This window comes from Teleopsis dalmanni, chromosome 2, assembly GCF_002237135.1.
Source record: "Teleopsis dalmanni isolate 2A chromosome 2, ASM223713v2, whole genome shotgun sequence".
Taxonomy (NCBI): domain Eukaryota; kingdom Metazoa; phylum Arthropoda; class Insecta; order Diptera; family Diopsidae; genus Teleopsis; species Teleopsis dalmanni.
The window spans coordinates 7,897,253-7,913,818 of NC_051847.1; the positions used below are offsets into that span (position 1 = coordinate 7,897,253).

At 30.6% G+C, this 16,566-nt stretch overlaps 1 protein-coding gene across 1 annotated transcript in view; it reads right to left on the minus strand.

Annotated features, from left to right (window-relative positions):
* Window positions 1-15,661, minus strand: part of LOC119682082 (putative polypeptide N-acetylgalactosaminyltransferase 9) — a gene marked incomplete at its 5' end in the record, with an annotated part of 19,624 nt that extends 3,963 nt beyond the window's left edge. Inside the window, 3 exon segments of the mRNA XM_038095429.1 lie at window positions 3,226-3,395; window positions 3,620-3,812; window positions 14,471-15,661. Coding sequence (XP_037951357.1) covers window positions 3,226-3,395; window positions 3,620-3,812; window positions 14,471-14,999 — 892 coding nt within the window.
* Between the last annotated feature and the right edge of the window lie 905 nt (window positions 15,662-16,566).

Genomic DNA, 16,566 nt, shown 5'->3' on the forward strand with positions numbered 1-16,566 from the left:
TTTATCTGATCTTTTTACTTCTTTATCAAAAAGTGCTGTGGTCTTTATGAAATATAATGTATAAATTCTTTAATCTTTATCTGACTTCAAAGTTCGTAAGCTTATTAATTTTAAACTGATTTCATTTCCTGTGTAAAGAATGGGCTCATTGTTAATAAATAAAAAATTTGTAAATTTTTATCAAGTTTATTTTTATTTCCTTTACGGCGCATTCAAAATCCATGGCAGGCTTGTGTGCTTAAATTTAAATATATCAAAATATTTTTCTGAATTCACAAAACAGCGAAACCGACAGTAATAATAACAGCAACAACATCGATATATCATTATGAGCTCATATAGGGTTTACGTGCCTTAATTTTCATTCAGATGCAATATGCGTACATTGCACATATAAAAGTTATGCGGGACGACAGGAGAGTTTAATAACACGTTACGAAAATTGAAAATTATATTTATGACAATTTTGCCATTCATGTATTCAGTGAATATTTCACATGGCATACCGCATATGTGTCCTTTGCTTACGAATATTTGCAGTAAAATTTAAATTAAAAATGTGTAAATATTTCTGCAGCATTGAATAAAAAATCATATAAAAAAGTATAAAATTGGTAATTTAATATGTAATTTTTTAAAAAATTAATTACTTTTCGGTAAATGCAAATTAATGTTGTGTTATTTGCAGCTTGATTTTTAAAGTGCATTCAGTCGACGGGTGAATGCATTGAGCTTTGTTCGGGTCGAAGTATTTAACACATTCGCTTCACAAAACATCAATCAGTCATCTCGAAAAATGCATAATTATTTAAATGTTGTTTTGATGCAATGAATTTTGACTACCTCATCATAAGCTGCCAGATTTTATACTGATGCGCAAATGAATATAATCCAAAAATATGATACATATAGTAATTATATGGACTCATATATACATTACGATGTTCATGTTCAGTTTTACACTAGTACCAGTAAAGTGATTCCCCTGACTAAAAATTTTAATAAACTGCAGGAGATAAATTTTATTTTCAAATCTCGGAAAATGTTAGGGTGTGAAATGAAAAAATTAAAACTTAGAAGAAGACATTTTGTTGATTTTTTTCATCTCATAATAAAAAGTGTTATATTGGGAATATTTTCTGTATGAATGTGACATTTTATATATCATATGATATGAGTATGATATTTTATATATCATTTGATATGAGTATATTTTATATATCATAGTGTATTTCTGCAGTCAACATCAGAAGTGAACTTCTTACCCTTTTTTCAAAAAACAAGCACAAATTTATACTTTGATGTCTGAACTCATTAGACTAAATGGAACTAAATCATATGAGCTTCGTATAGTTAAGTTAATTTTTAAAATTGAAATGATATTTTGCTTTGAAAGCAGCTAAAAACAAAACTAAACCAATACATGTTACAGTACAATACAAATTAATTCTTTGTAATTTTTAGAATTTTGTTACTTAGGCACTACCAAGTACAGTTCGAATATATACACGAATTTTCAATCTGCAAAATTCATTTAGTGTGGCTTCAAGTAAAACTTAATCCAACAATATTAATTTTTAACAGTGAATACTCAGGGCAATACGATTCAGCAAATTTTTATGTATAAAAGCAGAGAGCCTAATCATTTTATTCACAACTCTGGAAGAAATATATCTACAAATGTTCCGGATGTATACATTTTTTCAACATTTTTAAAAATTTCCTCCTTACATTATGTGCATAGCCTATATTTTGTAATGAACTATACTCAGTCCCCTTTTCTTTCATTATCTCTTAAATTTTGAATTACAAATGATTTATTTGTTTGATCTATAGTATTTTATACAAAAAATTTTTTTTCTAATTTTAAATCTTTTATGATACAAGATTTTTTTTTACTTTAAGGTCAATAAAGAATTGTGAGGAATTTATGATCGGCTTATATGAAATCTACAATTTGTTCATTTTTAATATCGTTCATATCTTTTAAGATTGTTATAAAAAAAGTAACTATAGGAACCATATATAAGTAACTATGTTACATTTTGGTAAGTTTTTATTTTTCTTTAAATTATTATTTAATTTGTCTATCCAATACAAGAAAACAGTTTTAAAATTGAAAAATCTCTTATTACGAATTTAAACTAAGAATTTTTAATACTATTTTAATAATACAGTGCTTAGTTTTCGTTCCTCATAAACTTCATATACCCTTTTCTCTCTTTTTGCTACAATATTTATCATATTTTTCTATTGTTATATATAACAAATCTCAAACAAATTTATATTAAACTGATTAAACTGAATTTTCAGTTTGTTTTCTAAATTTTGCATCGAAAATCTTGTTAGTTCACTTAAAAGTGCATTGTATTTAATTTGAAAAGCAAACATTCTTTAATTCTTTCTTTGGATTTTGTTTTCTTCAATAATTGAAATACATTGAAATTTATTACCGCATCCATAAACAATTCCCCAAGGCTTTTTAAAACCGTAAAGTTAAGCTAACAACCTCATAAAAAGTTAAACAATTCTCAACTCATTCAGCACTTCACCTTTAGGAATCGCTCTTCCGTGCGCAAGTACTGCACTTCATTATAAAAATAATCAACCAGAAAAGCAGAAAAGGAGTAGAGTCAATATACAAAGGAAATTCGTCCAAATAACTTACCTTCCGTACACTCGCAATGCGAATCCAAATAGGTCAGCACCGGAGATGTAGCATAACGTGCACCAAGCAGTCTTGCACGTATTAAGCCTTCACGCTTCGGTGCGCGCACTATTTTAACCTTTGGATATGCGTCAAAGTAGTCTTCCAACTGTTTTTTAGTGTGAGCTGATTAAGGTGAATGAAAAGTAAACAAAGAAAAGATATATTGTACATTAAAAGGAAACCAATAAAAAAAACAGCGGTCAAATCAGACAAGCAATAAGCGAGAAAATCAGCCACAATAAATTGTTAAATGAAAATAAAAAAGAAATAAATTAAAATAAAATTAAAATAAAATTAAATTAAAATGCAAAACACGCGCTGAGAGCGAGTACAGCGTAACCATCAATCACAGTTGGCGTTTCCAATTACCACTGCCAATGGCACTACTAGTGCCACTGCCAATGCCACTACTAGTGCCACTGCCATCAACTCAAACTTCAGCTTATTTTAGTGGCTGCTGCTTGGCTGATTATAAGAACTGCCATAGTGCCATACTGCCACACTACTATACTTACGCATATCTGAAAAGTCATCCACAAGTAAAATGTGGCCAATTAAATGCTTTGGCGAGCGATCCAACACTGAATGCACTGTACGCAGCAGCACTGACCATGCCTCATTGTGGAAACAAATTATGACATCGGTGGCTGGTAGATCTTCTAGATAACGTCCCGGTTCTTTGCACCTGTGAAAATAAAAGCAATAAAATAAATCATTAATTTACTGGACAGCCAGTCGACCGCATGCGGAACATGCATTTAATGCAATAAAAAAGAAAAAGTTGTTACTTAAATGAGGAAAAAAAATTAACTTAATTGTGGGCATGTTGAATGGTCATAAATGCAGGAAATACGACTATTATCTTATAGTTACACACGTGTGAAAACACATGTAGGTAAATGAACTTACCAGGCGTCACGTGGGTCGGGCAGTGTGCGATGTACTGAGATCAAATCTGATACGTATTGATTAAATGCATTCTTTGTCCAGCCATCATCGACTGCTTTTTTCATTTCGACTGACATATTTGCTGGCAGTGTAACTGGTTTTCCCATTTCGCCTGGCGCATCTTCACCAACAGGTGCATCTAGGACGCGTTTGTCTATGTAATAAAGAAGAAGATTGCATTTTCATTCGCTGTTTTTTGTTTTTTTTTTTTTGTATATTTAAAGTTAAAAGTTAATTAATTTGTATTTAAGTCAGGTGAAAGAACTTTGATTCCACTGAAGAAGACACTTAATTAAAAATGATTTTTCTTCTCCTTTATAAAGTTAACTTACAAGGATGTAAAACAAAAGTTAACCAAAGGAATGACAAGTAAAATAATTATTAAAAATTAATAAGTAATTACATACCAGTGAGAATTTTTAATATAATACACTAATAAAAAATCTAATATTTTGATACCTAATTGGACTATATAGATTAATTCGGTAGAAATATGATCCATTAATATTAAAATTAAAAAAAAAATTTTGCATATATAGAAACCAAAAAATAACTGCAAGGCATAAGGCATCAACTATGATTATTTTTCAAGATTCCTAAAGCTAAATTATACACTAATTTCTTAAGTCAAATATAAAGCAATATAATTATAAGGTAAAAATTCTATACGGATTCATGAGATAATAATATTCGAAGCAATAGAAAGAATAACAGACACAACTATATCTTCTTTTAAGCTGATTCTAGTTTAAACATATTTAATAATTCATATAAGTTATGGAGTATAGTAAGTAATAAGTTCTTTGTAGACCTTAGATCGAGCTGATCATAATATCTTCAGAGCAGAAATTTTTTCTTTGAAGAATATTTTTGAACTATTGCATTACAGAAATCCTAAATAATTATTTACAAATTAATATCGTATGATTTTTCGCGTTGTGAATTCATATCACTGCAGTCACTACTCAGTCATGATCTCTCAGTAATGGAGATTCAATTAGTATTTTTATTTATAATATGTGTTATCGTTGAGATATTGGAACCCTTATTTGGTTTATGTGTTGAAATAGTGTTGACTTTCTCAAGATTTCTAATTTGAGCTGAATTAGATTATCGGGGTGCCTTAATAGAAGATGATCAGATTTATAATGTAATTGTTAAAGCTCACGCTGTTATTATAATTTTTTTATAGTTATTTCTATTATAATTAAAGGATTTGTAAATCGATTAGTTCCTTAAACGTAAGATGTCCCATATATGACTTTAACGGGCAGACAGATTAAGTCAATCTTACCAAAATTCAATATGAATTTATATATAAAAATCTTAAAGAATGTTTAAAAATACAATTTAAAAATTTTTATCTTTAGTAATTCTTTCTTGAATATAACGAAATTTATTTAGCGCTCAAGTCGGTAAAAATTATAAGATAATAGTTTTTTTATCGAAGTCGAATTTTATTTCGTACAAAACAAGAAATAAATAATTTATGTCTAATTCTCTGAAAGATAAGAATATTTAATTTAAATGACCTGGATAAGACAATTTGAAGAAATAATGCTAAAAATAAATTTATGGTATGTTTTTTTAAGGCAGTAACATAAAACTACGTAAAAAATTAAATCAAATTGAAAGTGCATTGAATTTCAATTCGAATGATAAGAAATTTCATTTTGAACGAAATACCTAAAAACGTATATAGTATATATTTCAATTTTCACTTAATCTGATTTACTCCAATTTATTAATAATATTGAATTACGAAATTGAATTTCTTATCCCGCCACGCAAGCACAAAATGCAAGATATTATTAGCATTATTTACTGCTTCAGGAATATATCCTTATTTATGTGCCATTTGATGCAGCTTTGGCAACCCACCCAGCTAAAATGGCATGGAATTGTAGGAATGAAAATCGCTTTCAATTTTCGTGCTTGCCATATATTTCAAATTTGTAGTCATTAAAATATTTACACGCCTACAAACACGTTGCGAATTCTCGCAGTCATAAACCATAGTGAAATACTCACCGGAATTCGGAAACGAAAAAAGGGGCAACACAACGCAACGCAACTCAACCCGGCGAGCAAAATTAAATGTGAATGTGGCAACTGTACAACTGTACGTGTGTCGTGAGTATGTGTTTGGTGTGTATGTGTTTGTGTGTGGGTCTGAAAAGGAGACATTGAACGTTCATATGCCGGACCAAATAAAAAAATTATATAGCTTTCAACAGTGATAAATGCTAAGGCGGCTGGGTTGTAGAGCGCCCAACAACGTAACCCATGGTGAATGGCATTTGCTTCAAGAGGCAACAGAAATTCTGGGCCTTCATATTTAAAAATTTACGAGTATGGCACATTGTGTACATTCGAGAGTTTATGTGATTTCGTTGTAATTTTCTTGAATTTTATTTAAATTAAACACAAATTTATTTATACAAGCGAGCATGAAAATATTTTATTTATTTCGATTGTGAGGAAAAGTAGATTAAAATTTTACAAGTAGAAAAAAATTGGCTATCACATCGAATTAAAAATTGGTAAAGAATACATTACATTTGTAAATCAAAATTGAGTTTTAGTTGAAGAAAAAATCAACTACAAAAAATAAAATATTCAATAAAATTGATGAAAATCTCAATACTAAGAGCAGGAAACTGTTATATAACCAAATAATTCGACACTCACTTCTATATAAATGTGTAGCGATCAGCTAGGCCTCAAACACTACAATTCGCCAGCTAGAAATTGCACAAAGCCAGGCTCTGAGAAGACTTTTCAAAGTTCCAAGGTACATTAGAACGAATGTCATCCTCAAGGACATCAAGACTGGTCCCATCAAAAAATACATTAAGGATAGAGCCCTGAAATTATTTGCGAAATCTGACAGACTTACCAGCATGGCGTTATCAAATCACATAATGGTTACAGGCGCCTCAGGGAGGTATGCAGATCTGAGGTCAATTATTGCTTAGCCTGATAAAGTGATAAACAATTATCCAGTCTAGGCGTAGAGAGGTGTTATGAAGAAACCTCACAGTTGAGCACTGTGCACTGACTCAACTAGCCTCAATATAATAATATAGTAGTTGGTTATAACTTTATTTACGACATATTAAAACTCTACTTAGTGGTGAATTTAATATGCTGACAAAAAAGTAGCGCAATAATAATGGAAACATGTATGTACGATATACAAATGGGCATTTACATTTGTAATATTTTGGGTAATCCAAAATGGTTTCCCTAAAGCACTTAAGTCAGCTACAAATTATATAAATATAATTTCAATATGTGTATTTTCTAAGGGTCTAATAACCTACAATATAAACCCCCAAATCAATAAATTCTTCAGAATCTTAAAACCTAACAACTGCAGTTTTTTGAAAAAATATGACATAAAAAATGAAATTCGGTAAATTAAAGCATGAAAATTATTTTAGAACGAATTAAGTACGAAAAAAATGGCGAGCACCTCTGGGTCATATTGAATTATGCGGTCACAGCACGCAATGGCCGTCGTTACAGGTATGTTATTCGGACGTAATAAATGGAGTTAAGCACGTTAATGTTAATGTGTTTATAATGAGCTCGAGCCTAATACCAGGACAAAGGATTATTGCGAAAATTTATCATAAACGCAAAAGTGCGTAGGTGTGAATGCGTAGCATTTTCATTGTTCACGGCTTTTATTGCTGATAACGTTAATCATATTTTGTTAATAAATTTAATATAGTCGATTATGAAGTTGTCTATCTGCAAGCAACCGCTTGCTGTTGGCGATTGGAAATACGTGAGTTTGTTCGTGTGTCTCTGTAGCTATGCTCTTCGAGCTTTTCTCAATGGTCTTAAATACATTGAACATTATCGAATGTATAGCCATTGGCCAAGTCCATAGGACTTGGACGCGGACACGGACACGTTTGCTTTCAATGCTTTGTTATGTGGCAAAATTTTATTAATGGTTTTGTGGCAATCTTCGCAACTTTTCAAAGATTTATTGCTTATGGGTGAAGTGTGTGTGTGAAAGACCTTTGAGAAATAAGCATTATTGACATTTATATAAATGAAAATCGAAATGAAAACTTTTCTATTGACATGTTAAAGATAATAACTACACAGTAATCTCGTGTGAGTTGAAATAATAAATTGCAAATGTTTTACTTTTAAGTTATTGCTTTTTCTTTTCTAACCTCAAGTTAGTACTCGTATAGAATAAAGAGATTATTTTCTTTAAGCAATTTATTTGACTCAAAGTGGGTTCTTCATAATTCTTTAACATTTAAAGAATGTATTAATTTTCTTTTCATCGTAAGAATTCTGTAGATAACCTTAATTGCTTTTCTATGTTTAAATTAATCAATTATTTGATAATATTTACAACAGAAAGCAATTAAAGTGCTTAAGTAAGCAAATAAATTAGGAGTGATGTTAATAGTAAGATTTAAATATTTAATAAAGTCAATCAGTTTTCTTAATGGAATTTACATAATTTAAATAAATTTGTTTTTGTATTTCAAAAGAAATTATAAGGGAGAAGAAATTATTAGGTTATATGTTATTCTGTGAATACAATAAAATTGTACTTTCACAATTGAAGTTATTTTTCTAAAATATTTTTTAAGGCTCATTACACATATGTTTCACTTGAAATTTACATTATATTATAATAATGAAAATTATTATTAAATATAGTTAAATATTTAAATACAAAAATTATTTCCAAGACCACTAATGATGGATATTTGGTAATACTCGAAACAGCTGAATGGTCAGCCAACAATTCTATTAATTAAAATAATATAAAATGAATTTTTAATGTTGTGGTTTATTACTGTTCGAAAAAGCTCTTCTTTATATTATAATAAATAATAACTTTACGTAATTATTAAGTTTTAAAACTAAAATTTTAATAAAGAAAAGCTTCATTTTAATTGATACCTCTTTATTTCATTTGATCAGTAAACAGTGTCCTGAAGATGACTATTGATGGTGGCGTAAAAATTAAAAATATATACATAATTAACAATTAAAATAGTGTTTTAGATTAAACATTTAGTCTAAAGCATAAAAAAGCTTAGTATTTATTAAAATTAATAGACTATACAAAACAATCAAATTTCAATCCTGAAGATTTTTTGTAATTAAATCAGAACGCTTTGTTACGAATACTTTTTACGAAGAGATTTTTTTTCGAAATGTAGTGAACTACAACAACAAAAATTATTTTTATATTTTTTAAATTATTTAAATTTTTGGCTGACCATACAGGTGTTTCGAATATTGGCAAATACCCATCATCAATCTTATTAAATAATTTTTTGAAACTGCAAGGACCAGGAATCGAACTTATGTCCTGCCGAATTTGAAGCTCAGAGTCAGCGCTCGTTAACCAACTGACCCAAAGCCGTACTTGTTCGCACATTTTTCTGGAGTTTTGTTACTTTGCTATAAAAGTTTTATTAACAAATTCACTTGCTGTATTTATATTAGAACGAAATCATAAACTAGCTGTGGAATAATTGAATTAATTAATTATATTTTTATTTTTAATTCTTGAATTTCAATATTTTTCTGTTTGTAGAGGCATTATTTGTTGCATGATTTATACATTCTTATATAAAATACGAGTAAATTAAAAATACAAGTATTTGAAGTACAACTAACAATTGTATGTAAATTTTTGGATAACTTTCCTTTATCGACAAAATATTTTTGTAAACATTTTAACGTACGAAACTAAGCTTCTAAACTTCATGTGTAGGTATTTATTAATTAATTATTTAAAACTTTTAAATCTTACAAACAAATTTTGTACGTTAAATTTAAAAACTTTACCGCCAAAATGCAGCATAAAAAAGATACATTTAAACAACTGCATTTTACAAAATCATTATCAGTATAAAAATCTTTCTGCACTGTTAAATTGCTATCAATAATAAATTAAAGTTAATTGCTAATATTCACATTGATGAATTTAACCAAACGATGATGAAAATGTAGATGGAAATTCTGATAATGATAATGGAGGAGATACCAGTGCTGCGAATGCCAATAACTACACCAAAAGCGCATTCAAAAAGTGCATAAAAAAGTGAAGATACTGAATGCTGTAAAGGCGGAACAATAAACAACGAAAGGGGAAAACAAACAAACCGAACCGAACCAAACCAAACCAAACAGAACCGAAGCACTAATTACTAACAACTGAGCATGAAATTGCAATCAGCAAACTTTATCTTCATCAACTCATTTCAGTTTGGTTATTTATATGTGATTTTTACTTTTCAATCAGACAGTCGAGCTGGCCACAAATGCCACCAACAACTATTGAAACACCAACACCGACCATTTCCATGCAGCAAATGCTGCATTGCTGCATTGCTTCTTTGCTTCTTAACTTCTTTGGTCCATGGTACTACTGTAGTCGCATTAGCGCGTTTGCGTTGTGAAGTGCTCTTGAGTGAGTATTTAGCGTTTGCAATTTAATGCTTCAACTCTGACGCCATTCTGGAAAGGATCCTGCCTCGTCATTACACAAACAATAGCTTTCAGATAAGAATATTTTCCTTTTGCACGTATGCACATATGCACATTTGTGCTCTATTCCAGCGTGCAGCATGCGTTTTCGGCATTAGTGCAACTAAGCACAAAGTTAGCAGTTTGAATAGAAAAATTGTATTAATGATACTATTGAACCCTTTAGCACTTTAATCACACAACAAGCATTTACGTTCTGTTCGTACGTTTTTGTGCGTGCGTTTAGTGAAGTGCATAGACAAAGCTAGAAGCGGCTTACACGAAAGTGCAAATATTGCACGTCAAAACGTGATTATGCACAATGGCTTGCAACACAAACTATAATAGATGTTGCACCAGTAAAGTGCATGCAATATCGTGTATTTTTAATCGCCTCAACTACTCGACCGAGATAAGATCTTAAATGATTGTTTTTGAGTACATAAAAAGTGGGTTTCCAGCAGATGGAACAACTTGTACTAGAATTAACAGAATTGCAAATAAGTAGTCTCGTCTCTTAACTGACGATACAATGTCTGTCTCAGTTTTTGCTTTGAAAAACATTCACCATATTTTCAAATAGATTTGAATAAACAATTGGAAATCAACAGAAAATCTAAAGAGAACTATTTGTTTCCTACATATAAATGATAGCATTATAATGAGAGTAACTTCGTGTTTCATGGATCACTTACAATATGTAATCATGAAGTATGAATCATTTTGAAACAACTAGAAGACAATTTAAAAAACAGTTTTGATCTTAATTAATTTAAGTCCTCAACTAGTATTAGAAGAGGCTTAAATAATCCTGCAAAATTGAAATTTCTATTATTATTATTTGATATATATATTGTTTGATATATATTTATTGATATATTTGGTTTGTTACTGGCGAAGCACTGTCTAATGGATAGTCATGTCTTTCAGTGACTGCTGTTGTAGCTGTGAGTTGGAGGAAAAACACAAAAATGTCAGTCATTTGTTTTCTCATTACCGGGCACTCGCAACAGATCTTTCCGCTTTTAAGTCACCTGCTACAAGTCACCTAAACTTCTTCTGAAACTATTTCTGTGGATGACCCACTCCTAAAGTGCTTGTTTGGCTTAAGCTCTTTATAAAACGGTGATATGTTTAGAGAAACGAGCTGCCACTGGTATCTACCACATACCAACTAAGGTATTTGAAGGCATTCCATTAGCATTGTGTACTACAGTGCTTTTTTTAAAGAAAAATATATTTTATAATATGAAAGTTGATTTTCTACAAATCAGTGGCTAAGTTATACGAAAATTAGTATCTGAATTAGTATATAAGAAATCTTGACCCCTTGCAGTAGAAAGCAATATATGTTTTTAAAGCACTCTCATGGTGAATATTGGGCACTATCCGAAATAGTGAGTATTCATTGTCCGCTAATTTTTTGTTCGTATAGAGAAGGATATTCAGCCAGAAGGTTTTCCCTTAAAACGACGCAGTGGTATCCTGCTCCTAAGTAAGTGTTTTTATATTATAATTAAATATCTAAATTGGAAAAGTTATCTACCTAGAAGGGGTGTCCATTCAGCAAGGCTACTCGATAAGAGGTTTTTCGTTGTATATATTTCATCCTTCGCGAGAAGTGTTTCTTCTCTCTCCTATTTGGCTCATATCTTCAAATCAATTTTCTTAAATTAAATTATTTTCCAATATTTTAGTATTTCTGGCATAAATAGTGAGCGAAAAATTAAGTTAGATTTATTAACTCTTGTACTGAGAAGTTGACGAATTATATGTGTCCAAACATAATTTCTATTTCAATGCTCTATTTTGAATATAGATTAATATTAATTAAAAAGTCTTATATAGAGATCATTTTCACAATTTTTGATACAAAAATAATTTATTTGGTATGAAATATTATTAGAAACAAAACAGTCTGAACCAGAAAATACTGAAAGGGGGTTATATATTTTCCATAATCTTTAATCTATGTTAGACAATATTTTTGCCCATAATATTTTTCAATCCTTCATCCAAAACTAAAAACTGACTTAATCCAGAATAATGTTTCCATATCCATGGATACATAAAAATTTCACTTTGAAGTTAAACAATCAAATCCATTTCAACGAATCAGCAATTTGTAAGGTTTCCCTGGTTACAGCTCCTCCAGCGCCTACTCGTAACATCTGCTGGATCAACATAAACAGCATGAACGGCATAACCGGCATGAACAGCATGAACAGCGTAAACAGCTTTAATCAATATTTGTATGTGCTCTCAGGCATGTTCATGGAAAAGAACAGATATGTTGTGTTTTCTGAACACCGAAACTGGTTGGAGTTGTTGGCTGCAGTGAAAAGGTCTGACAATTCGCCAACCGAAAATATTAACTGCAGCTTAAGATCTGTTGCGCTTAACCATCACAATGACTTAGAGACGAACTTGTGTATGCCTGACGGCAGAAATGTTTGGTTTTGGCCATATTTTAAAGCCAGTCGGTCGGTCATGTGCAAATAGCTGAATAGACGTTTGTTTGTGTGTGCGTCGGTCAATAAAATGTGTCAAGCTCCATTGATTTTCTTGCATTCAGTGAAGTTTGTTTTGGTTGTGCTTTCTCATGGTTTCCTTTCATGAATAAGTGGGTTAGCTCTGCTTGGTCTGCCTGATTGGTTACACATGCACAAATAAAAATCTTTAGTTTTTCATTTCATGAGGTGCTTTTAACTTGACATTGAAATTTTACGTTTTAAGTCGAGCAGAAAAGAAAAATTATGCAGAAAATAAATTTCATAAGAAAATGTAAGATGGAAAAATGAATAATGAATTGAATTGCTTTGAATGGGAAAATACTTCATTGCCGGATTAAGGCAGCAGTAAAGTTTTCTTACTGATTCGTTTGTTAGACATGGGAAAAATTCGTGCTTAGAAGTCTGCTTTGCACAAGAGAGGACAAGCTTTGTCAGTTGATCAGATAAAATATATTTTCCTTATTCAGCTAAAATTGATTTATGCTGGTTGGTAATGATAGACAAGCTACTTTAGATTATTAAGAGTTTCATGCACAAACCAATAATCATTAAATATTTATTGGCAGCCAGTACTATGGCAAACGAATATCAATCTCTGTCAATGTTGATAAAATTAATAAAATATTGCCTTTCTTAAGTTTAAGGCAAATACCAATACGAATACAAATTTATTTATGCAAATGTATCTGTAGAGCTGGAATTTCGTTGATTACTACTTAGCAATTTGTAATTACTAACTTTCTCATTGTTTTCTACTTTGCTTGAAGCGCTTTAAAGTTTCTGAAGCAATAAACTTAAGTATTTTAATGAGAAATTTTTTCTATCATAAAGACGAGAATGCAAATATGAAGTCCGACAGTGACAAATTTACAGCAAATTCTTCTTTTAATCGCAAATCAGGCAAACTAAGTAGTAGGCACGATTGGTTGTCTGTGCCCATATCTCACCGATAGATCAATAATGAAACGGAATTAAGTTCCTTAAAGACATTACGACTGTACACCTTACTTTAGATGTATGTGACATTAATATTAACAAGGTTTAGTTAGTTAGTTAGTTGTGTTGGAAGAAGGAACAAGTTCTCCTCAATTAGCTAAAAAAACCATTTAGGATCCACAAATCCTCGTAATAGTGGATAAAAGAGAGACGGTCAATCTAGAACCAATTAAAGGCATTTATTAACGCAAGAATCTGGCCAATGCTAATGCTAGAGATATCGTCAGGTGTATTGAAGAAGAGGGTCTCCAGAAACTTACGCCGAGTTCTGACCAAACCTGTACATAAACACATCATGTATTCTGGTGTCCTTTCTGCGAGAGCTGGTAGACACGCATTACAGGAGATACCACTCAGAGTTGGCCAAGTCCATGCCGTTCCATGCCGTACTACGGTTTAATGCCCTGTAAAGATAGATATTAACCTAAATACCTCTGATTTTCTTATGCGTTTTAAGTCAGAGGTGCTACATATGGAATAGATTGACCAAGTAGCTCACGACATGGCTGTTGAGGCGGCATTAACAACATTTAAGTCTTCAAGGAATTTGGGACCGTACATTTTATTTAAGAAACACACTATATAACATTTGTTCAGTCTCTAAAAAACTGATAGTCCGAAAATTTCTTAAAGATTTGGACCAAAGCAGTGTAAATAATACTTAAAATAGTTTACCATAATTTCGATATACAATATTAAAATCAATATATTATCATATTTTCTTCCAAAAACCATATAAAATAAAATATTTTAAATAAAATTTAAAAACTTTGTTACTCACCATCATCTGGTGGTTGTTCGTTTTTGATTTGTTTGTTGCCTGCTATAAGCTTGCCGCGTTGTACTTTCTCATTCGGATGTACTACGACATTTTTTACAACTGATTCATCACCATCGTTTATGTCATTATTAACAGCAGCACCAGCGTTATCGTCATCATTATTAAAATCACCTTCTTCCAATTCATCCGGTTGTTCAATGGGAACGTTTTCATTACCACGACGATGATGTTTGCCAACGTTATCAATACCTCTTTCATCACGATTATTCGCATCAATAACTGATTCAACAATATTATTGCCAGCTCCACCATTGAAGCTATCACCATTCGCCATATCGCCTATATTGCCCGCTCCGGAGTTGCCACCAGCACCGATTCCTTTGAATGACAACGACATCGCATTCCATTTGCTATTCGATTGACTTGAATCATCGGTGTATATGAGAAATGCGCCGGTGAACCAAATTGCTGCTAAAATTGCGACAATTTTGAGGATTGAAGTTGAACGGCGACGCCATATGAGAGCCATATCGACTAATGTGTGTATGTGTGGTTACGTATGTGTGTGTCCTTAAATATATAAAATCACAATAAAATGGCACTACTGCAGCACTTGCGGCAAAACAAATCTGCTCGTGTTGATATATTTGATTTGTTTGTTTATGTGCGTTTGAGTGCGCCTTATTTATATTTAACAGTTATATTAACGGTAATACTTGTGTTTGCGTATTTGATTGCTTGTGTGTTTGTGCTAACGTTATTTGGCAATTATTTAGTTGTGCAATTGTTTGTTGCATAGTTTTAGGCTAATGCAATTACGTTAACATCGAAATGAAGTCCTTCTGTTGTGTTTGCATAATAGTGCATTTAGACCGCCATTCAATTAACTGCTGTTAAATATTCTATTGATTAGCCTTAAGTCCCTTTGTTACGGAAATTCCTTTTTAAGTAATTTATGATCATTAAGTATTTAGTATTGATATGTATTTTGCTTGTTTGCTTGTTTGCCTGACCTTTTCAAATTAAAGTCGGTTTGTGACTTAATTTGGTTGACTTTTGTTCCTTTAACGGATATGTTAATTTTTAAATCTTGATCTTAAATAAGATACTATTTTTGTGGTCTACTTAGTAATAATACTCTATCGGTCTAAGTCCTGTTAAGTTGTATAAATTATGTCCCAAAACCGGCAGCTGAAATAAGAAATCAAAATGTATTGTTAATAAACGTTTTTATTTTGTGTACTATTAATATTTATATTGTGATAAGAATAAATTAAAGATTTTTAAAGCCTTATGTTACTATCATATATTTATTAATTAATGCTGCGAAAATTGAGATAGGTTTCAAAAAATAATATAACATAATAATACTATAGTATAGTAGATAGTAGAATATCATAAAATTTTACCATTATTGTAATAGTTTGATCTAATTACGTGTATCAATACTACAATTTACATAAAATTATATAAAAGTGATTTGAAAACTTAATATGTCTTACTAACTTTATCATTATTGAATTACATTACTACGAATATGATAAAAAAATTATACAAATACTTTTAAAACACAATTAGATAGTTAGTATTGCATATGGAGAAAAATATTAATACATGATATGTATGTACTTAGCATAATAGCAGCTATTGTTGTCATATTAGTTAAAATAATTTATCATATAACTATATAGACTCATAGATATACATACTTTACCTACTCGTATATAACCGTGAACGCATCAGCAGCACTTATTCCATTATAAACAAATGCTCTATAATAATCTATAATAATTTACAGCCTTTTTTTCTACAAATTATCATATTATCTTTGTTTTGATTTGCCATAAAAAGCACACAATTTGCAAGGTTCGTATTTTATAGCTCAACTGATAACAAAAACACAGCGGAAACTAACTAAATTTATCTATTTAATAATTTTTTTACGATTATAAAAATTAGTGCAAGGAACCGTAACTGAGGCGTGTGTGGAATTAATTATTATTTATAGACAATATGAAATGTGAACTGGAAAAAATTAAAATTTTATCTTAAAAGCGTAGAAACACTTTGAAATATATAGAATTTTTTGTAGTGTA